This window comes from Eptatretus burgeri, chromosome 15, assembly GCF_056783735.1.
Source record: "Eptatretus burgeri isolate ZD-2024b chromosome 15, Ebu_testis_v1, whole genome shotgun sequence".
In the NCBI taxonomy this organism is placed as follows: domain Eukaryota; kingdom Metazoa; phylum Chordata; class Myxini; order Myxiniformes; family Myxinidae; genus Eptatretus; species Eptatretus burgeri.
In genome coordinates, this window is record NC_140975.1 from 2,018,601 (window position 1) to 2,042,600 (window position 24,000).

Here is a 24,000-nt window from a genome sequence, read left to right on the forward strand (position 1 = left end):
CCAGATCTGATGACTCAAATTTTTTTTGAGTGATTTTTCACCATTGAGAGATGTGGACAAAAAACGATATATATGACGATATCCCAAAAAGGTTATGGATGGAGTCTGACGAAACGTTGTGGAAATGTTGGGTTTCGCCAAGGACGAATTGATGAGATTTTGGTACAGGTCCAGATCCGGCGAAAAAGTAAGATACAAAACACAAACTGTTCACCTGGCGGAGGTATGCACTCTACCGAGTGCTGTACTCGTTTGTCTCATGTATCCATTGCCACGACCATTCATGCTCTTGTAAAATTTATTTATTTATTTTTGTGCCTTTGCACAAAGAGAATGTGTGTCTGCGTCTCTACGTTTGTTTCTCTTGTTTGCCTCCTCTTTAATCGACCTCGTCACTTCCACAAAATGAAGTAACTTTACAAATTTCCTCTCTGTCACACCTTCCTCCATGTACTCCCATTTGCGCACTTTCTCACCCTTCATCTTTACCCTCATGGAAATGTCCCAATACATTCCCATGGGAACTGAGTCGGGTTTTGGAACAGTGGGAGATCATTCGCATGGGAATCTCTTGTCTTTCATGAGCCTACATTTTGTGTAAAAACAAAATTGATGAAACACAAGCATTTCTATTCTTATTTGAGTGTCATCGCAATGCTAGAACATCAAGTTACATTTCATAAGGTTTTGTTCTTGAAAGGAACCCATTTGATGAGGATATCGATTGCTGCTTATTCATCGGATTGTTGCATTGTGTCTTGCATTCCCTTCCAGGTGTGTCTCGACCCAGATGAAGACTGACGAGTCGTGAAAGAATGTGCTTTGAGGGTGGATCTACATTTTGTACTACCACTCATACCACACCTTAATCGTTTTTTAAAATATATATAAAATTGTATTCACGCCTGACGAAATAGTGGGCCCGAACACAGATTTTCCCTGTTGAGGGTCAGAGCTGGAGCTCCTGTTGACTTGAAATGACTGCTCTGTTGAGACAAATATCACTGTCATTATGCCTGTGTAGAAAATGATGAGTGATTTATGAGGGAGATGAGCATGGCCTTGTGGTCTGCAGGTAATCAAAATAGATTTCCCTTATGCTTGTGCACGACATGTAGCTTTCTACAATGTAGTCATGTGGCCACGGAAACAGTCTCTGTTATAACAGGTCACGCTTTAGTTTTATTTCTGACTCGATTTGCAATAAGAAACATCCTGTGCATGGCTTGCCAAAGCTGTGGGCCATTATAACACCAGTGAGAGCCATCGTTTTGCATTCGCCTCCATGTTGGCCAAATTAGCACGCTCTATGGCCTCTCGGCATTGGTCTGACGGGCTCTCTGACCTCTCAGTATTGGCATGACGCTCGATGGCTTCTCTTCCTCGGCTTGACATGCTCAATGGCCTCTCGTCATTGGCATGACTCGCTCGATGGCCTCTCGTCATTGGCATGACTCGCTCGATGGCCTCTCGTTGGCATGACTCGCTTTTTGGCCTCTTTTCATTGGCATGACTCGCTGGATGGCCTCTCCTCGTCGGCATGACTCGCACGATGGCCTCTCGTCGTCGGCATGACTCGCAGGATGGCCTCTCGTCGTCGGCATGACTCGCTCGATGGCCTCTCGTCGTGGGCATGCCTCGCTCGATGGCGTCTCGTCGTCGGCATGCCTCGCTCGATGGCGTCTCGTCGTCGGCATGACTCGCTCGATGGAGTCTCGTCGTCGGCATGACTCGCTGGATGGCGTCTCGTCGTCGGCATGACTTGCTCGATGGCGTCTCGTCGTCGGCATGACTCGCTCGATGGCGTCTCGTCGTCGGCATGACTCGCTCGATGGCGTCTCGTCGTCGGCATGACTCGCTCGATGGCGTCTCGTCGTCGGCATGACTCGCTGGATGGCGTCTCGTCGTCGGCATGACTCGCTCGATGGCGTCTCGTCGTCGGCATGCCTCGCTCGATGGCGTCTCGTCGTCGGCATGACTCGCTCGATGGCGTCTCGTCGTCGGCATGACTCGCTCGATGGCGTCTCGTCGTCGGCATGACTCGCTCGATGGCGTCTCGTCGTCGGCATGACTCGCTCGATGGCGTCTCGTCGTCGGCATGACTCGCTCGATGGCGTCTCGTCGTCGGCATGACTCGCTCGATGGCCTCTCGTCGTCGGCATGACTCGCTCGATGGCCTCTCGTCGTCGGCATGACTCGCTCGATGGCCTCTCGTCGTCGGCATGACTCGCTCGATGGCCTCTCGTCGTCGGCATGACTCGCTCGATGGCCTCTCGTCGTGGGCATCACTCGCTCGATGGCGTCTCGTCGTCGGCATCACTCGCTCGATGGCGTCTCGTCGTCGGCATGCCTCGCTCGATGGCGTCTCGTCGTCGGCATGACTCGCTCGATGGCGTCTCGTCGTCGGCATGACTCGCTCGATGGCGTCTCGTCGTCGGCATGACTCGCTCGATGGAGTCTCGTCGTCGGCATGACTCGCTCGATGGCGTCTCGTCGTCGGCATGACTCGCTCGATGGCGTCTCGTCGTCGGCATGACTCGCTCGATGGCGTCTCGTCGTCGGCATGCCTCGCTCGATGGCGTCTCGTCGTCGGCATGCCTCGCTCGATGGCGTCTCGTCGTCGGCATGCCTCGCTCGATGGCGTCTCGTCGTCGGCATGCCTCGCTCGATGGCGTCTCGTCGTCGGCATGCCTCGCTCGATGGCGTCTCGTCGTCGGCATGACTCGCTCGATGGCGTCTCGTCGTCGGCATGACTCGCTCGATGGCGTCTCGTCGTCGGCATGCCTCGCTCGATGGCGTCTCGTCGTCGGCATGCCTCGCTCGATGGCGTCTCGTCGTCGGCATGACTCGCTCGATGGCGTCTCGTCGTCGGCATGCCTCGCTCGATGGCGTCTCGTCGTCGGCATGCCTCGCTCGATGGCGTCTCGTCGTCGGCATGACTCGCTCGATGGCGTCTCGTCGTCGGCATGCCTCGCTCGATGGCGTCTCGTCGTCGGCATGACTCGCTCGATGGCGTCTCGTCGTCGGCATGACTCGCTCGATGGCGTCTCGTCGTCGGCATGCCTCGCTCGATGGCGTCTCGTCGTCGGCATGCCTCGCTCGATGGCGTCTCGTCGTCGGCATGCCTCGCTCGATGGCCTCTCGTCGTCGGCATGACTCGCTCGATGGCGTCTCGTCGTCGGCATGCCTCGCTCGATGGCGTCTCGTCGTCGGCATGCCTCGCTCGATGGCGTCTCGTCGTCGGCATGCCTCGCTCGATGGCGTCTCGTCGTCGGCATGACTCGCTCGATGGCGTCTCGTCGTCGGCATGACTCGCTCGATGGCGTCTCGTCGTCGGCATGACTCGCTCGATGGCGTCTCGTCGTCGGCATGCCTCGCTCGATGGCGTCTCGTCGTCGGCATGGTGTCTCGTCGTCGGCATGCCTCGCTCAATGGCGTCTCGTCGTCGGCATGCCTCGCTCGATGGCGTCTCGTCGTCGGCATGCCTCGCTCGATGGCCTCTCGTCGTCGGCATGCCTCGCTCGATGGCGTCTCGTCGTCGGCATGCCTCACTCGATGGCGTCTCGTCGTCGGCATGCCTCGCTCGATGGCCTCTCGTCGTCGGCATGACTCGCTCGATGGCCTCTCGTCGTCGGCATGACTCACTCGATGGCGTCTCGTCGTCGGCATGCCTCGCTCGATGGCGTCTCGTCGTCGGCATGCCTCGCTCGATGGCGTCTCGTCGTCAGCATGCCTCGCTCGATGGCCTCGCGTCGTCGGCATGACTCGCTCGATGGCGTCACGTCGTCGGCATGACTCGCTCGATGGCGTCGCGTCGTCGGCATGACTCGCTCGATGGCGTCGCGTCGTCGGCATGACTCGCTCGATGGCCTCTCGTCGTCGGCATGACTCGCTCGATGGCCTCTCGTCGTCGGCATGACTCGCTCGATGGCCTCTCGTCGTCGGCATGACTCGCTCGATGGCCTCTCGTCGTCGGCATGACTCGCTCGATGGCCTCTCGTCGTCGGCATGACTCGCTCGATGGCCTCTCGTCGTCGGCATGACTCGCTCGATGGCCTCTTGTCATCGACTAAATATGCATGGTGGCTTCTCATCATTGATATGAACAGTGACGTGTGCTTTCATGCTAATGTCATCAATCCTGTGACTGCTCTGTTAATCGTACATGCCACGATACTTTTACTTGAGAAATCGTTATTATGATTATTATTGTTCCTCGAAGGCCATTTAATTTGTTATTTAAAGCTGCTTGCTTTTCAGTGTGTATTTTATAAGTTTGTGATTGTTAAGAATTTTAGAACATCTCTTTTAGACCAGTTTTGGGTTTGCTTGTAGGCCTGACTTGCGTACAAACCCAACCGAAGGTTGTATATCAATTTCCTGTGTCAGTAAAAGATTGCTCGAATGATGTGACATGAACGTGTCTGGTACCACAGAGTTGAACGGAGCAAGGGGAATGGTAGTAGTGATTAAATTTTCCATATTCCTGTATCAAGTGCAATGAAATGATAAAACCTTCACTGCTAACAATCCTTTTATGCATTTTATTTTCATGTTTTGACAATGACGTGACATCGTCTAAATATGTTGGGTCGAAACTTAAATAACTAAACACAATAAGTTAGTCATATACAAAATGGGAGGTTTCATAAACTTTTGAAAATGTTCACCGACCTTCTATCATTCGCTTCATCAACCTGCTGGGAAACGACACAAATCAGAGAATTTAAACTGTAATGATATTGTTATTGAAATTGAATCCGTTACAACACTTTGTTTTTGGTTTGTTGTTTGTTTGTTTGTTTTTTGCATTATTTTATGTACATCCTGTGGTTGTAACAGTCGAGTTGCTGAATTATCCAGGTAATTATCAATGAGAAGTTGAGTACAATAACTGCTTTGAGAAATGAGGTGCAGTTTCACTTTTGAAGCCTTCATCAGAGCAAGAGCATAACTTTTAAAGGTTCAACCACACCTTTCCCACGGCTTGGTAATGTACTTTTACCAATTGTCGTTAATGAAGTCAAAAGTGAAAAGTGGGGTTAAGCAATTGGTTCACTGTCTGTCTGTCTCTCTGTCCATCAGTCTGAGATTAAGGAACAACTTGATTTCAATTGAATGTTATATTTTGAACACCGTAGAACCTGAATCGGAACACGAACCTGCAGTTTATCAGCACTTTGACTCCAAATTTGGCAAATTGTATAGAATCTCATCCCGATGGCACATGCACAGAGAGGAGTGAGATAATGTTTTACTGTCTGTTTCTCCGGCAATCAAAAATTTTTTTTTAAATCATTCCAAACAGGAAACTTAATGTTTTGAAAGACGTCATAAAGGACACAAACAACAGGCATGAGGAACATCAGTTCTTCATGCGTTCGATAGAGTGGTGTAAAAGACACTGCGTCAATGGCGGTAAACTTCCAGAATTTATTTTTTTCTCCAGCTTTTAAAACTTATTTTATTTGAATTGAATGATACACTTCAACACTGTAGAACACAAATCATCTTGTTGGCACTTTCAAAAACCTCAGCAGTACTTGGAAAAATATCACACCATTTTACGTCATCTCGACCAATCAAATTTGCTGCTCGCAATTCAGCGTTGGGGAATATGGAGATTCATACAGAATGAAGGCTCGTAGGAAATATAGATCTTCCTCAGAAATGCAAAGGAAGAATTTAAAAGACCCTTCACATGTCCGTTTTCTCAAGACTGCGTGGGGTAACGTGCTCTGTATGAACTGTCCAGTTTATCTTGTCCCTTTCACAGACACGCATTGTAGCGTTCACAGAGACCAGTATTCTGTTGTGTGTGTGTGTGTGTGTGTGTGTGTGTGTGTGTGTGTGTGTGTGTGTGTGTGTGTGTGTGTGTGTGTGTGTGTGTGTGTGTGTGTGTGTGTGTGTGTGTGTGTGTGTGTGTGCGCGCGCGCGCGCACGTGTGCACGTCCACATAAATTTAGATTAAAAAAATATAACTAGCAAATACAACCCAAGCTGTGAGGGTTTTTTGAGGGGGGAGCTAACCCTAATCCGGTGCTTCGCTGATGGGAATATTGTTACGGATTTGGAAACCTCTTGCACACAGACAGTCAGCAGTCCCAAAGTTTAGTTATTTCGTTAAGTATGTGTGGAGAGTTAGAATCCATCCCGTGTCTAACGGGAATTTAATGTGCGCTGCAAGTTATTTTGTAGTTTGTTTTTTTATATATATATATATATTCCCCAACAACAACATCCTGCTTCGTTCCGCATTATCCACATGTTTTTGGCTGAAGGCGTGGATGGAGCCTCCATCGCCTCAGATCGAGGCTCCGCTCCGAAGAAGGGGCAGGGAGTGTTTCCTCCAGCCAATGGACGAAGAGCGAGCAAAGCTGAGGCGCTCCAGCCAATGGGAAGCCAGAAGGCCAGCAACGACTCCAGAGCCTCTTCGGGGGGCGGGCCACTGACAGGCCACCCGTCCAATGGGAGGCTGAGTTACCTCAGGACGGATCCCTCCAACCTCGCAGAAGGGGTTGATTAATTGTCAGTGCGACCCGTCTGGGTGGTCTCGTCTGGTCTGCTGGCCATCTTCCGTTTTGGTGCTGGCTGGCGTCTGCCGCTTCGTCTTGGTTCCTTGGTGCGAGGTTGGCCTTGTGGGTTTGAGTCCCACCGTGGTGGTTGAAGGTAGTCGTCGTCGTCGCCGTCGTCGTCGTCTGGGCTCTTTGCCCTTTGGACCTTTGGTCTGCAGTCGTCGTCTGCGGTCTTTGTCTGCGGTCTTTTCCGGGGTTCCTCGTAGTGGTGTTCGTGGCAGCCAGGATCGTGGGCTGTTTGGATTCCGGGTCGTGGCTTCGAGTCTCACTGTGGTGGGTAGGAGTCGTTGTGACCACACAAGGCGGACAGGTACCCGGCCAGACTCTGTCCCCCCAGCTGAACTATCCTCCTCTGCTGGAGGACCGAATAAGACCCGGCGGGGTCCATTTTCTTTTGGTGTGTGTGTGGTGTCTGTGGTGGTGCCGTCTTTCAAGTAGAAATTGTATGTGTTGATTGCTCATTGTACATTGCATATTCGTGATTAAGTCTGCTCTGTGTCTCCCTTCCCGATTATTGTAATAAACCCCTGTTATAAATATATCAGTCGTTGCCTGTCGTTTCTATCATTGATCCAGCACGGTGCGGGCTTGAGAAATAGTGAGGCTCTTTGTGCCGTAAATTGTTCATTTGCTCCGGTGCGGCTTTGGTAATTTCCGCTCGGTTACGCCGGATCCGAGTCGGTGATAGCGACTCTGTTTGGACAATGTCGACCGAGGGTGTGGCTTCCCCGGTAGTTAGATGGCGTGGGTTCTTAGGTAAATTGCAATTAGACAAGTGGACCCTACCTCACGCCATCGAAATATTGGTGACCACGGTCCTTTCAGAGAGACATAGTGAGAGTGTGAGATTTGTCTGGATTGAAAGACATGTTCCACGTGTTGGACCAGTTTGTGATTTTACCCAGATCTGCAGTGAGCGAAGAAGCTGCTGCTTGCCGGTCTGAGGGATGACAGACGGTACGACAGAGGGTGGAGGCATCAGCAAAGAGATAAAGAGAATTTTCCAGAGAGTCGGAGAGATCGTTGATGAAAACCAGAAAAAGAACAGGGACCAGAACGCGACCTTGAGGAACTCCAGCCTGGACAGGAAGGGGGGGGGATGAAAGAACTCCATTATGGGCCACACGTTGACTGCGACAGGAGAGGAAGTCTGTAAGCCATGAGTGGAGATGGCCTTGGATACCATAGGAAGAGAGTTTGGTGAGCAGGGCAGGGTGTCAGACTGTCAAAAACATGTGATATGTCTAGGGATATGGCCCTGATTTCATGTCCAGCATTGACAAGGAAGGAGGGGGGAGGTAAGGAGGGTTGTTTACAGAGTGTGGGGGATTGCAGAAGAGCTCAGGGAGGGGGGCGGATGAGGAGGAGAAAAGGCTCTGTGGTGCTGGGGGAGAGAAGGGAAGGGAGGGGGCAGAAGGCAGTTGAGGAGTTGGAGTGATGAGATGGAGGTGAGAGGGCAGGGGAAGGAGGTAGCTTTATGGATGTGAGTGGGGGGAAACTTTGAGAAGGGTGAGTGAGGAGGGAGAGTTGAGGATGAGAGGGAGGCTTGGAGGGAGAAGAGTGTGATGGTTGCTTTGATAGTGAGGGGTGAGTTGGCACTGAAGTTGGGAAATAAGATTGGTTGATTGGATGGAAAATGCAGCCAGTGTTCCAAAAAGTGTGCTTTCTGTAGGCATGGGTTGCAGGGTGTTTATCGTATCGGGAATAAACGGACTCGGCCTCACTTCACTCGGCTTTGGCTGAATAATAATAATAATAATAATAATAGTTCCCTTATGCAGAAGGAATTTTGACCTGGGAGGAGGCCATAACAGGTACTTGGTTGATTTATCCCTTTTCACCTCTGGTGGGGATCTCGGGTTCCTCTGAATTTTGTCACGTCCGATGCAGATACTATGTTCTCTGATGGGCTGTTCCATCGTGTGACCACTCTATGGCTAAATAAATATTTAATTTGATCATATCTACTTGTTTCTTTCATTAACTTTTGGGAATGACCCCAAAGAATTCAGTTATGTTTAGAGAAAAAAAGTATTCCAATCTGTTCGGTATTCACCGTGCAAGTAGTTGAAAGTCTCAATCAAGTCCGTCTTGTTCCTTCTGGATTGGAGGGATTCCAATTCATCTTCTTCTGGAGTGAGTTTTAACCACTTCCTTTGGATTTTCTCTAACTTTGTGATGTCTTTTACTCACCAGGGATTTCAGCCTGGTGTTGGCTTCACAGTTAGGGGGCTGACTTTGGATCCTAGGGTCCTGAGTTGGAGCCCTATTGGCTGCTGAGTTAACACCAGGTGGGGTTGACATAGCCTGTCATCCTTCTGAGGTCGGCAAAATGAGTACCAGTGTACTAGTATAGGGGCACAGCTGCGCCTCAACAAAATGATAGCTACCCAGCAGCCAAGCTGCCGTATGCAAGAACAGAACCAGGGGTTCCATACCCGAGAAACATATTCCAACACAGGATGCAGCACAGCAATGTACACAACAGTAAGTTTGTGCTTTAAAAAAAAAAAAAAAACTTTAAAATATCGATTTTCTGGTTTGGTTTCTTTGGTTTCAAGTAATTTGAAATGAGTATTCCTCGATCTCTGTGTTGTTCAATTACTGAAAGATAAGTTCCATTTAAGGAGCTTTACTGGATTGCTGCATTGATCCTCAGCATGACACATGTATCAGCGTTAAAGTTCAAAAACCACAAACGAGACCAGAGGGCTAAGACATTTCAATCCTCTTGTAGTAAACTGCAATTAAATACTGATTGTCAAGCAAGAAAGCAGCAGGTACCATTTTAAAAAGTCTTTGATATATGATTTGGATGGGGTTTGAACCGCCAACTGCCGAGATTAGGAGCGGACGCCACCGAGTCTGCTTTGGCAATGAAACCTGAAATTTTTTTTGTTCCTCTGGTTTTGTAAAAAAAAAAAAAAAAAGAACAAATTTCGTTCATTACCTTTATTAGTCTGTCATGACATTCCGTTTGTTTGTGCACGTGATGTGCCGAATGTAACTGATCGATCATGGTCACCTGAAATTCACAAGGATATTTTATTGGAACATAACAAGGTCCAGCTGAGCAGTTTTGTACATGGAGTCGTTTCACTGACAAAGTGCTCCCCTGGCCTCGTAGGACAGCCGAGACCTCGAGAGGTATGCACACTTGCTTATGAACGGCTGTCTGCCCTGGGTTCAAATTCCGACCCAGCTGGATTAAATTGGTGTCTTGCAGGCACGATGATTCATCAATGTGTGCGTCGTACATAGGATGGACGTCAGACATCTGCCAGCATGAGTCGGTGAATGTTGAGGATCTCACGGTGTGTTTCACGCATCAAAGCAGGATCAGGTGCACAACAGAGGTACAGAGGACAAGGAGGCAGTGAAAGACATTCTCTCAGATGGAGAAGGAGTACAGGGAACACAAATCTTGAAAGCAATTCGATTTGGAGGAAAACGTCAAAATAGAAATGTAAAACCATGGATACTGCTCATCCAAGGTGACAGTCACAAAAAGAAAAGGTGGATATTCTCGCATCAGCTGAGAACTTGCGGCAGAGTGAAGAATGGAAGGGTGTCTTCATGTCACCAGACCTCACGATGACACAGAGAGAGGATGGATGGAAACTAAGATGACCCTGACTTACTGGGCTGGATAAGTAAGTCAGCTGGTCTCGATAATATCCATCCACAGCTATTGAAATAAACTGCAAACTCTGCAGCACTTCCACGAACACGAATCTTCAATAAATCACTTGAGGAAGGGATCTTACCATAAGCATGGAAGAAAGCAAACAACACCAATCCACATGAAAGGCAGCAAACAGAAGGCTGAGAACTACACCCCCATTAGCCTTGCATCAGTGGAAGGGAAAATCCTGGAAAGTAATGGAGTACATGGAGGTCAACAACCTGTTGCCTACCAACTAACATGGTTTCACACTCAACATTGCAAATGGATGGACCAAACTGCTCCCATGAGGGGAAGCCTATCGATGGAGCGTAGCTCAACACAGACGTGCATTCGACAGTGTTCCACATGAGAGGTGACTCGTGAAGAATCCAAGGGCAGATCCCATCCAGGATTCACAACTTTTTGAACGACGGCCCAATGTGTCACAGTCAATAGAGCTGCATCTCCATGGATTCCGGTACATAGCGGAATACCGTGAGGAAGTGTGCTCGGGCAGACATTGTTTGTAGCCTTCATTAATGACCCACCTGCGGAAGTGCAGACAAGCGTACAAACATTCGCGGATGACCCGAATGTAACGCTGCAGACAAAGAAGCTCTCCAAGCACACCTGGGCAGAGTGGACCTTTGGGCTGACAGATGGCAACTCCCTTTCAACGAGTCAAAATGTAAGATCCTCCATATAGGTGGGAGTAATTCTAGTGCCAGGTATACAATGTGAGGAACTAAACTGCAGAGTATGGCAACAGAAAAGGATTTGGGAGTGGTTGTTGAGAGCAAGCTGAATTTTCACCAACATTTCTCGACTCAGGTCAGCAGGGCATACGAAAACCTCGGGATTGTTAAGAGGACCTTCGTCAACTTAAACATCACCCCCCCCCCCCCTTACTGTTTAAGGCTCTTGTTCGTCCCCACCTGGAGTATGGTAATTACCTCTGGCACCGAGGTTCAAACTATATTCTGACAAAGTGGAAAGGGCGCAGAGAAGGGACAACAAACTCATCCCCGGTATTTGCCATCCCAGCTGTCAACAGAGGCTAATTGAACTGAACATGTATTCCCTGCTCTACCGGAGAAGAAGAGGGGACATGATCCTGGTGTACCACATTTTACGTGGAACGGTTAAACTGGACCCAGAAGACTTCTTAACCCAACAGCACAATACAAACACCAGAGGACACTCCTTAAAGATCTTCAAAAGAATGGACCTATAATTCCTGCTCTGTCCAGACATACAGGGGGCACTGCATCAGCGGAGTTGCCGCGCCCTACTAAATGATGCAACGAGGAGCCACAGGCTGCACAGAACATGAAAATGAAGAAGTGCTGCTCGAGCAAACATCTCTGCACATCTCATGAGATTTCATTTTAATATATAAATACAATCTCAAGCGAAGTGTGTGTGTGTGTGTGTGTGTGTGTGTGTGTGTGTGTGTGTGTGTGTGTGTGTGTGTGTGTGTGTGTGTGTGTGTGTGTGTGTGTGTGTGTGTGTGTGTGTGTGTGTGTGTGTGTGTGTGTGTCATGTTTTGTTGTGGAGTTCTTCTGGAGCGTTGTGATGTGGACTGTGATGCACCAAAATGATCGTCATGACTTCCTGAGTGAACTTGACTAATTAATTACAAAGAACCTGGAAGAATTGTCATGTTTTAAACGCACGCCATGTTAAGGTGTATAGATAAGCTCAAATGGTCCTTCCACGGAAAGGCACTCTCATGACAAAATAATGATAACATTGTAAGAAAGCATCAATCAATGCAATTAACAGTCACAACAATAATAATAGTAGTATCATTTTAGCAAAATAATAATAATGAACATGTAATCCCGCCCTGCGCCCTGGACGAAACACATCTTGACCCTTCGTGATCGTGAAAAATAAACCATTGTTTCATCAGCACAGCAGGCCCGGATGTCACAAGGCCTTGAAGAGCAATGAAAATTGGGTCCAACGGGTCAACAGGCGAATTAAATTTTTTTAATGACGCACTGTTTTGTGTGACGTACTGCACTGACGTCATTAACTGTTTGTGGGAACTTCTTCTTCTTCTTCTTCTTCTTCTTCTTCTTCTTCTTCTTCTTCTTCTTCTTCTTCTTCTTCTTCTTCTTCTTCTTCTTCTTCTTCTTCTTCTTCTTCTTCTTCTTCTTCTTCTTCTTCTTCTTCTTCTTCTTCTTCTTCTTCTTCTTCTTCTTCTTCTTCTTCTTCTTCTTCTTCTTCTTCTTCTTCTTCTTCTTCTTCTTCTTCCAAAACCTTTAGGACTCAACTCTTTTATATAGAGAATCCGGATCTCCTTAAACACTAAACACATGTACACATCCTCACATAGACGGTGCCTTTTGAGAGCGTCTATCATGAATTTTTTAAATATATTCGGACATTTGCTTTAAAGTTACGAAAAGTTCACGTTACTATTTAAAGATTATTCCATTTAATGTGTTGTAAATTCGTAAATACACTATTTTCTCGTCATGAACGACGATCGTCCATGACGGGTCTCGCTATTGGCTCCATCAAGGCACGTGACGAAATATCGGAAGTTGTTGTTGTTGTTTTTTTTTTCTTCTTTTTCTTTTTCTTCTTGTTCTTGTTCTTGTTCTTCTGGTGAAGACAAAACCTTTAGCACGCGCCTCTTGGACACATGTGTCCTTGTTGTTTCTCGTTTATATTCTGGTGCAGTGTTCGTGTACCATGACGGTATAGGTAGTGGCAGTGACGTAGCAATAACTTCCGTTGCCAATGGTGATGCTCTTGATTGCCGCTGGATAAACATTGTACGGTGTTAGACATTTACAATGGAGTATTAAAAAGTCAGGAAATTAAACGCACAGTTTGTAAAAATGGACAATTGCACCGTCTCACCTCTGGCTAAGTTAACACTCAGGTACACATTTGATTGTAAACATTTGGAATTTGCCGAATTTAATTTCTATATTCGTTTATACATTCAGACAATCTGACAGGCATAAATACCACAAGAACAGTTCGACATATGTATATGTTTAAAAAAAAAAATCAATCTGTTAACGCATTGAAGTGTTGAGTGGTGGGAGCTGTTCTTTGGATGTGTCCGGGTCTCATTGAGCTTGGTGTTCATGAATGTCGTGCACGCTTTGGGTGATTTAAGGGTGAGGGTGATGGTGAGGGCCATGGCCAGCGTGGAATGGAACGGCGCGTGAGAAAGTCTTCTGGGAACCGGCGAGCGAGGAAAGCGGGTTTGCGGCCCTGCTCGGGTTTGCGGCCCTGCTCGGGATTGCGGCCCTGTTCGAGATTGCAGCCTTGCTTGGGATTGCGGCCCTGTTCGAGTTTGCGACATACAGAAGGCCGGTGCCGTCATGGACACGAGGAACTCGGCACTGCTCGAGGGTGAGCAGATGGTCATTGGTACAATGTGGTGACGAGCGATGCAATCTTATACACCGCCTTCGTGTACTCCCTCACCCCCAGTTGTCGTCGTGTCTCCCTCCCTCTCACGGAGGCCCGAAGCCTGTTTTATTTCTGTACGTTTCGCCTGACGTGTTTTAACGTTCATTTGGTTTGTTATAAACCAAGACGACAGCTGAGTCGAGCGGTCTTGTCATCGGACATGATGATGTTTGACCCGCAATGCAGGGATTTAAAGATACCTTTGTTGTTTCAGCTTTGGATAATGCTGACAGGACGAAAAATGGAGGATTTATACAACCGCTCGATCTGGATGACGATTTTTCATCCGAAGCCGCTGAAAGGTAAATACCTCAGTTTCAATGTTTGTTAACTGTCGTTGTGCGGGTGAATGCTTGTTAGTAGAGGATAAACGGGGCTTCTGAGGCATCCATGCAAATGAATGGGGAAAACTCTCAATCAACCCCGAAAAGCCCAAAACATGAGACGGATTCCTCCCCCTCCCATACAAATGAATGGGGGAAACCTTTCTGACTCGAGGCCCATCAGGTAAAAACAGGAGAATGATTTTCTCCCTACCCTCTGACTCTCTGACTCGAGGCCCCATCAGGTCAAAAATAGGATACTGATCTCTGCCCCATTGAGCACATGTTAAATTGAGACTTGCTGATTAAAGCACTTTTTTTTTTCCTTTTATACTTTCATTCCATTCAAAGAGTGATCCAATGAATATTTGTTCATGTTCTACTCGATGTAATAAATTAATTTTCTTATTGCATTCATCACCATCGACTATATTCACAAAGATTATTTTAGAACTTAGTTCTTGGTTTAAATGTCTGTTGAGCAGAAATGAAATGATAAACTTCTCTCAACGCCCTTGTTTGACCACCTACTGATCCACATATCATTTTGAGATTGTAGTAAATTGTTTTTCCATTGTTCAATTGATAACCATCAAAGTTTTCAGTCCATTCAAGGATATTAATTTTTTTTTTCCTTTACATTCTCCAACTTATTTGTAATTAAATTTTATCCACTTATTTGTGTTATTTACTTTTACCCCCATTATTTCTTCAAGAAGACATTTCATATTTCTCACATTCTTTGTTTCCCATTAAATACCAAGGCTGATTACATCTCCACTCTTTGGTCTGGTTATTGCTTGGTTCTATCATTTGTAAATCAGTAGAAACATGCCCCTTAGCACTTGTACTTGGAATCAAGAGTATCCCTTATGGTTATATTTTCGAAAACATGTTTTATCATCAAAATTCTTAATGCTTTCTTATTTATCTCTTCTGCATATAATTGATGTTTATAACTTCTTATTGTATTCATTTTTGTGTACTCTTCCTTCTTTAAGATTAAACAGTTATTATAATGTTTACAGTTTATTGTTTCCTTGATTATATTTTTCTTTATTCCCTTTAACTTCTTATCACACTTTTCAATGTTATTATTATCAATAAATGTAAAAGCATAACACTTTGATGTCAAATTCACTCATGACCTTTCCACCCAACTCATCCTTAAACTTACCAATAACCTTTTTATTCTTTAATGAAAAGAACATACTATCAGACTTATAATTACTTGTATCATACATATCAATCATATCCATATATATATATATATATATATATATATATATATATATATATATATATATATATATATATATATATATATATATATATATATATATATATATATATATATCACTTGTCTTAATTTCTAATATAAAACTATCTGTATCCATATATAACAGACATATTATCCTTGTACTTTGATTTTAAATTATTATAGTAATAGTCATACATTAACGACTTTGACAAGTCAAGAATTGATGTTCCTATATGAATAGGTTTATCCATTTCAATACTCTCTTTTTTTTCAAATGAATAGCACAAAAGTTCTTTGAAAACACCTCCGCTCGTTCAAAACTTGGTCTATTAATTAACTTTGAAGCCTGTTTCCAAGATGTAGAAAGTCTTGTTTTTTTTTTTGATTCCTTACATTTTCCATAGTCTTTTGAAATACAGCATTATTCATTAATTTATAAAAGTTCTTCTCAAAATCTGTTTTTGCTTCTGTTCTCCTTTTTGTATTAAAATCAATATATTTCTTTAACCAATGACTGTTTAAATTTCAAAATTCGATGAATTTTTCTCACTCTCAACCCAGCAGATAAATATTGTCTCAAGTTCCTTTGATGTAAAACATAGCTTTCTTTATCATTTAATGTTGTAAGTAGTTTTTCTGGAGATTTACCTTTTTATATTAAATGACTGTTGGTAATCACTTAACCATTCTTTTCTTGGACTTTCTTTATCAGGGGCATAAGGTAGGTCTTTATGTTTGTTATGAAGTTCTTCTGGATATTTTAAATCTACCTCAAAATAATACCCAACTTCAGCTTCATCCAATTCTTTTTGAGAGGAGACAACAATGTCTTGTAAAACTTTTTCATAATGTTTTTCTTTAACCCATTTAAGTTTTCCATAAGGTAAAGATTGAGACATAGCCCACCCATACAAATTGTTAGTGTCATAATACATCAGGTAAGTGTTGTCCTCATTCTCATTATAATCAGGAAGATATTTGTTCTTTGCTTTAGCATATCGCTTGGAACATACTTGAGATATTCCTCCTCTTTTAGCCTTTTCTATCATAAAAAGCATATCTATATCACTGATTAATTCCAAACTTTGTTTTGTCATTTTTAGGTCATCTCGGCAGAGATGACCTAATAAAGCCGGACCAAATGTCCGTCTGTCCGTACGTCCGTCAATTTTTCTTTCCGACCTTGATGAAACTTAGTATGTGGGTAGAGGTCGATGAGTATACGATATAACTTTTGTCTGGGTTCAAGGTCAGGGACGAGGTCACGCAAATTATAAAAATCGCCATTTTCAAAACCTATGTAGTCTGCCATTCTACAAGATATTCGGCAACTGTTTATTGATTATGATGGTAAAAAATATTATCTTGTATCTAACCGGACAGATTTTTGAATTTCCTTCCCGTTTGATCGTCACGTGATCTGGAAGATGGCCAAAAACGCCGATGCGATTCGCAAAGAAGGAAGGAGAAATGAAATATAAATATAAAACACATTTTTAGCCTTTTATATTTATACATTTTCCGCCGAGGGTGCAAAAGTTTCAAAACCCAAAATGTAAACGTCGGCATTTATTTTCAAAATATAATTTCGTGCGCGCGCGCCAAAATGCCAAGTCATCTTTAACCAAACTGCGCAGTAGTCCGGTCATGGCATCTGAGCAGTGGCCATGCCTGGTTCAGATTGACTGTGGTTTCTGGGGCGAAGGTGATTGTGAAGAAGTATGTCTGCGGTATAAATTCGAGTGACTGTATTGGTGATTTAATCACGCAACATCTTGACAACGAATATTCTGGCCAAACGATTGCATCAATTCAGTGCATCAGCAGGGATAATTCGCAGGCTCCTCTCGATCGTGCCGATATCTAACATAATCACCGGCGGACATAGGGCTGCAGGCTGTGGGGCGTGGCCACGGATCCCAGATGAGGGGATAAGTGATAAATTATGCAACATGCTTCGGGCTTTCTGATTAATATATCGATGAGTACATTCCATAATTAATGAATCTGGCATACAAAATGTTTTTTCATACCTGACGTTACTTTGTGCAGTGTCACGAAACTTCTGTGGAATTAATAATTAATGAATTTGCTTGCTCTAACGATTTTTCAAACCTCAATATCTCTATAAATACTTGACCAATTTTCATTCTGAAAGTTGCATTTTCATCAGTGAAGAATAATCTACAGGATTATCATAATCTCCGAGAGCTAAGCCTATTTTTTTTCGTTTTTTTTTTTTTCCTGCAACCGGAAGTGAAATGTCCCCAGGGAGTGGACGGACAGGAAAACCACGTATTGCACTTACTGGCGATTCTGATGTGTTAATCTGGGTACTAAATGAACAATACATATTTATTATTTATGTCATTAGTAGTATTATCCGAGTGTATCTCTGTAAACTATTTCAATCTAAACGGTTAGTTTGGACTGTTTCGCCGTTACCTGAACTGAACATTGAGAACTTGTGGTATTATAGAGATGACCGTCACCCCCACACGGGGGTAATTTTTAACATAGAACTCCAAGACAAGCCTGGGGCTGTGTAAGAGTGAACGGGGTCTAATCCATAAGAATTTTTATTATGACAGACTGTTCTAAAAGTTTCAAACACATCAACCAATAACAATACATCAGTTTTAAGATACAAATCATGATATCTTCCAAGATTCTTTTTCTTAAACTTCTCGCAAACCTTTTTAGCTTGTGTATAATCTCTATTGGAAATATGAGGTTTATTTAACTTTCCTTTGAAGGAAGTTGTGTTTCTTTAAACTTCTCAAATGAATCCATATAGTCATACGGATATATTCCCTTTTGTGATAAGAGATCAATCTCTTCTTGATTTGAGAAATGTGATTTAATATTTGATACTAAGTTAGATAATGGACTTGCGATAAACTTGTATGTGTCAAATCTGATATGTGTGATGGGGATGTATGAATTGTTTTTGTGAACGAGATGGATTTTTGATCTGTGTTAAGAATGGCAGAAATATCTCCAGATGTCTTTGAAAGTTCATTTATAAATAGATGTGTCATCCTGAGCATTGTGAAGAAAGACAGGAATAAAGTTTGGAGGCTTGTAATTAAGATTACAACGGGAATGAGCTGGACCTCTATATTTACCAGTAAGATGACAATGATCCCTAACCTTGACGTCTCCCTCAATTTTCTCCTCACAAATATGACAGATACTGTTCTTTCTAAATTCCTTTTTCTCTCCCTTTGTTAATAACATTGGTTTATAGGTTTTCACCATTATTTCTCTTCGTCTTATGCAGTCTTTTTCCAATTGTCTTACAAACACCTCTGAAGCATCTTCTCCTCTAGAAAGTTCTAACTTGTTGTATTCGTCACCAACAGATGATTTGATATCATAACAGAAACCACAAGGAGTATGTTTTTGATATTTATTTGTGTATGATTTATTTTGGAGATTTGGAGAAACAGTATCTATCTTTTCAAGGATACTTTCAAAATCAGCATATATCACAAACGGATATTTTATAGATATGTTGAAATCTTTGAATGATATTGTTGTGGATTCTCACCTGTTCGGCGTGCGGGCGACCTCCTTTAGCGAAATTGCGGCCGCACGCGCCCACCGAACGAGCAATGTAGTCGCAGCTTTTCGGCTCAATGCCGAAACCCAGCTACGGGTGTTGTTAACCACACCATAAATCAGCCAACTCTTCTGTCCACGCGCTTCAGGGTCGATCGCCGAATTGTCGATATACCTAATTATTCGCGCAGACAGAAATGCCGGGGATTTACACCTCAACGGAGCCTGCACGAAGACGAGCCGCTTTAAGCAGCTCGTTCCGTTTGCGATTGCCGAGCGGTTTTATATCTCCAAGCCCCATCGGACCAGATGTACGTTTTATCGGCTATTTATTTAGAACACAATTATGGCAGTCAATGGTAGAAAAGGACGCAACGTGCAGGTGACATTTCAACAATGGGGACATTTATTTCAAATGCACATATGCAATGAATCGGGGGATGGGGACAAGACACGAGTCAAGACCTACAGTCGATATCTATGTATTACGTACATGCACTTACAACAACTCTACTTACGGAAAAGGCACCACAGACTTTCATGCAAAAACCCCAGAAAAGAAAGATAGAACTGGGCTCGTAAGCCTTTAATGTTCCTCGGAGCTGGGATGACCGAAGGAGCTCCGCGAGCCCGTGCAGGTTACCTTTGTCGCCCTTGAGGCGACTCTATGGTCTTTTTGTCAGTGACCCTCCGTATGTCTCTTTTGTCAAAGCGGCAGCTGTTGTAACCACGGCTTGGTTGGTCCAGGGCCTAGCAGCACGGCTGGTCAATCAGGCCTGGCCGACGATGCTTCAGAGGAGCGAACGGGCCTTGTTCTTTTCGAGTTGATGCTCTTTAAGAGCCCGCTCACTCCTCAGCATCGCTCAATCGCCCGGACCGTTAAGTAGCTGGCTGGCGACTTCTGTCCGGCTGGCTACCTCTCTCCAGCTGGCGACTTCGCTGCTGACTCCAACGGCCAACAATGACCAACCACTTGGTAACTCGACTGCCTCCACCGACCAACTTCTGAGCAACTCCAACCATCTCTGACCAAAGAGAGAGACTTTCGGCGTCGAAACGCGCCTTTTTATAGCCCCGAGGGGAGGGGTCGCCCTGGGCTTCATCGCCCAAAATCAGCGCCCTCCCTTCCTTCACCTTTGAACTTTCACCCCCGGCTGGCTCCGCCCCTTTCGTCGTTTTGATCAGTTTTGCAAGTCATGCACGGCCATGTTTGAAATCACCCTGTTGCGGCGAGGATGCCATCATGTTCGCCTGTGGAGATGTTGGTTGTTGTGGATGTTGTTGTTGGTGAAAAGATGGCGGAACCGTGGAGATGCTGGTGAGGAGATGTCGGCGGTTGTTGAGATGTTGTTGTTTGTGGAGATGATGGTGAGGAGAAGATTGTTTAAAATAAAGACAGAAAAGAATAACACTACCTCAAGATTCGCAGCCCGGCACACGACTAAATCCCGTTATCCATCGGTGGGGAAATCTAACCTGGACACACACTTATCGACATAACTGATCTTCGGGGAACCTGAATGGTGTTCTGTGTATTTCCACAACCGTAACAATATGTTTGAACCTGCTTTTGGTAAATTGATTACAGTTGATATATGATTACTACAATATTTCAAATGTTGATTTAATCGTTCTTTTGTGTGAAAGGAGTTGAGACATCTCTGACAAGGATACGTTTTACATTTTCTCTTGTATAGTTGTGATTGGGTTAATCTTGAGAAATTTTCTGATGAAGGCAGAATGTGATTTTTTTTTTTCCTTTGAAGTAAAGTGGAGAAGGTCAATGTGTGTTTCATCATTTTTATAGTTTTTTTTTAACTTTTTAATATCTGAACTTTGTTTGTATCCGTTAATCCATATACATTAACAGATAGATTATTAATTTTCTCAAATTTAGGAATATCTCTCAATGACATTGGAAACTTTAAATCTTTAACATTTAATGTATTCTCGTATTTCTTATAATGTTCAACCCTTTTCAGGATTCCATTGTGGAGGATGTAAGTGAGCAAGAACAGACCATAAAAAACATTTATAACCTCCGTCATCGAAGATCGGACGTTGCTGTTTTCACCCCTTTCTATTTGTTTGTTTGTGAACAGTATTACGAAAAAAACTCCTCGATGGATTTCGACGAAACTTGGTCCAAGGATCATGCCATTAGATTTTGGACTTGGTCCAAAATCCAATATGGCTGCTATGGTGGCCATTTTGAAAAAATATTAGAATTTTTTTTTTTGCATTTCTACATGTTTTTACTGATTTCCACCCCCCCCCCCAAAAAAAATGTTAGAAAAAAAAATTTTTGCAACTTTTTTCAACAAAATTCCGATTTTTTTTTTTTTATATATATATATATATATATATATATATATATATATATATTTTGCATTTCTACATGTTATAAGTGATTTCCCACAAAAGAACATGCCAAAAATTATAATTGAGGCTGATTTTGGAACTTCAGGTGGATATACCCACGTAAAATCAATTTCTGTCTCAAGGAATCTAGTTATGACGAATGAATTGAGTATTTAAAAGGGAAAGTTGCAAACTATAACTCTGTGAGCACTGTTGAAGTCAAATTGAATGAATAGGATATCAGGTTCACTTGAGTGACCTAGCAGTATTGGCGGCGGAGGTTTTGCACTCTACCGAGTGCTCCCCCTCTCGTTAACCTCAGTCATCGAAGATGGACGGAGGTTACTGTTTTCACCCCTGTCTGTTGGATTCGCTATATATATGAAATATCCCTTATTGTCGGGTTTTCCGTGTGTGTGTGTGTGTGTGTGTCTGCAACGTGAGGCTCCACAGCACGAACCAGCGAACCGATTTCGATGAAACTTTGCCAAGAGGTGGAATATATAATGGGAATGTGTGCATTTGAATTTCGTTGCCTTGCAACCATCCGTTGCTGTGCAGCGGCCGAAAAACTGCGTACCGTATTTTCAATACTTGTCCTTCAGTTTTGAATGTGGAGAAGCGAGACTTCGGAATTAAACACTTCGAGATATTTAGAAAATTTTACTCAAGCCGATTTTTGATTGAGGTTTTATTTTTCAAATGGTAGTCCTTCAAAAATCGGGTGTCTATTTGCCGTCATTTAAGGTGTGGATACAGTGTTTGTAAGGAACTACACCGTCGTTCCATCTTCGATCTCTCCTCGATCCAAACGTTATTGACCAAAGTGAAAAGGATCCAAAATAAATGGAATCACTGGCATTTCTGTCTTTGGATTTCTAATACTATGTTTATTTATTTACCGAAAACGATTCCACCATCCACACACCACCTTCAATTATTTATTTATTTACCGAAAACAATTCCACGACCCACACTCCACCTCCAATTATTTATTTATTTTCCGTAAACGATTCCACAATCCACACCACCTTCAATTATTTATTTATTTACCGAAAACGATTCCACGACCCACACTCCGCCTCCAATTATTTTTTTTTTTCCGTAAACGATTCCACGATCCACACACCACCTTCAATTATTTATTTATTTCCCGAAAACGATTCCATGACCCACACACCACCTCCAATTATTTATTATTTAAAGTGGGCGTGGCTTATGAAAAATATTGTGTGGCTCAGGAGGTGTGGTCAAACAAGAGCATTGAGAGAAGTTTATCGGGTTTTCCGTGTGTGTGTGTGTGTGTGTGTGTGTGCGTGCGTGCGTGCGTGCGTGCGTGCGTGCGTGCGTGCGTGCGTGCGCGCAACGCAACGCGAGGCTCCACAGCACAAACCAGCAAACCGATTATTCTTCAAAAATAGGGTGTCTATTTACCGTCATTTTTTTTTTATGAGGAGTGCCAGTTCGCAAAATATGCAATAGGAAAAATCTTGCCAGGTAGAGGAACAATTATATGTGAACCAATACGTCTTGGCAATGAATCTTCGTCGGTGGATCAGTCAGAATGAAAAGCATCGTATCCAGCGCTTCGATCCTAGCGAATCCCTCGTCGCCTACCGGCTTGTTTGCTTGTTTGCTTGTTTGTTTGTGAACAGTATTACGGAAAAACTCTGGATTTGGACGAAACTTGGTGGGCGGATTAGGTATGGTCCAAGGATCATGCCATTGGATTTTGGACTTGGTCCAAAGTCCAATATGGCTGCTATGGTGGCCATTTTGAAAAGAATATTTGAATTTTTGTTTTTGCATTTCTACATGTTTTAAGTCATTTCCAACCAAAAATAAATTAATTTGTTAGAGAAACAAAAAAACAGAAAATTTTGCAACTTTTTTTTCAAAAAAATTTCGATTTTATTTTTATGCCATTTCTACATGCACGTCGATCTAGTTTTGCTTATTCAAGCGTGGTTCAGTAGAGTCTGATCCGTTTTGACCTACAATGAATAGGACATCAGGTTCACTTAAGTGACCCAGCACTATTGGCGGCGGAGGTTTTGCACTCTACAGAGTGCTCCCCCTCAAGTTATCTTTGTTTTGAGTATTAACAACCGCTTTCTTAACTTTTATCTCTTTTGGTAAATCAATATAAGAAGCTTGAAGAGGATCTGATTTGAAGATGTGTATATCTAAAAAGATTATTTTTGTAATCGTAAATCCACTACCAACTAGTGCAAAAAGCAATTTTAAAGCAAAAAAAATTGCTCCACACAAGCTCCACCGAGACAAACCCCACCCACACAAACCCACACATTGTGCGTGTGCTTGTTCACTGTCATTGTGCGGGTGAAAGCTCTTCGCCGTCGTTGTGCAGGTGAATGCTTGCTCGCCGTCGTTGCGCGGGTGAAAGCTTGCTCGCCGCCGTTGCGCCGGTGAAAGCTTGCTCGCCGCCGTTGCGCGGGTGAAAGCTTGCTCGCCGCCGTTGCGCGGGTGAAAGCTTGCTCGCCGCCGTTGCGCGGGTGAAAGCTTGCTCGCCGCCGTCGCCGTATCTGCATCACTTGGAATAGATTTGAATATCTTGTCAGTGACGGAAGTTGGAGAATCCAACACAAAACCGATCTGCTGAAGTTTTTAATTCGACTGGTGAGGAGAAAATGGTAATACATTTGGATTGCGACCCTTGACCTGGGTGAGCGCTCCGTTCTCTCTTCTCTCTTTTCCTCTCTTCTCTCTTTTCCTCTCTTCTCTCTTTTCCTCTCTTCTCTCTTTTCCTCTCTTCTCTCTTTTTCTCTCTTCTCTCTTTTCTCTCTC

General features: G+C 44.1%; 2 protein-coding genes across 7 annotated transcripts in view; both read left to right on the forward strand.

The window, feature by feature from the left end:
* The window catches only part of MAP3K4 (mitogen-activated protein kinase kinase kinase 4), a 50,181-nt gene extending 48,343 nt beyond the window's left edge, over window positions 1-1,838 (forward strand). The window contains 1 exon segment of the mRNA XM_085857841.1: window positions 775-1,838. Coding sequence (XP_085713967.1) covers window positions 775-801 — 27 coding nt within the window. The 3' untranslated portion in view covers window positions 802-1,838.
* An 11,437-nt stretch (window positions 1,839-13,275) lies between these two features.
* Window positions 13,276-24,000, forward strand: part of LOC147011308 (sentrin-specific protease 6-like) — a 136,084-nt gene continuing 125,359 nt past the window's right edge. For 3 of the 6 annotated variants that reach the window (XM_085857591.1, XM_085857592.1, XM_085857594.1), the window contains exons 1-2: window positions 13,278-13,623; window positions 13,898-13,985. In XM_085857591.1, coding sequence (XP_085713717.1) covers window positions 13,593-13,623; window positions 13,898-13,985 — 119 coding nt within the window. In that variant the 5' untranslated portion in view covers window positions 13,278-13,592. Of the gene's footprint in view, window positions 13,624-13,738; window positions 13,758-13,897; window positions 13,986-24,000 lie in introns of those variants that run through there. The other 3 variants (XM_085857593.1, XM_085857595.1, XM_085857596.1) reach the window with 3 other exon arrangements.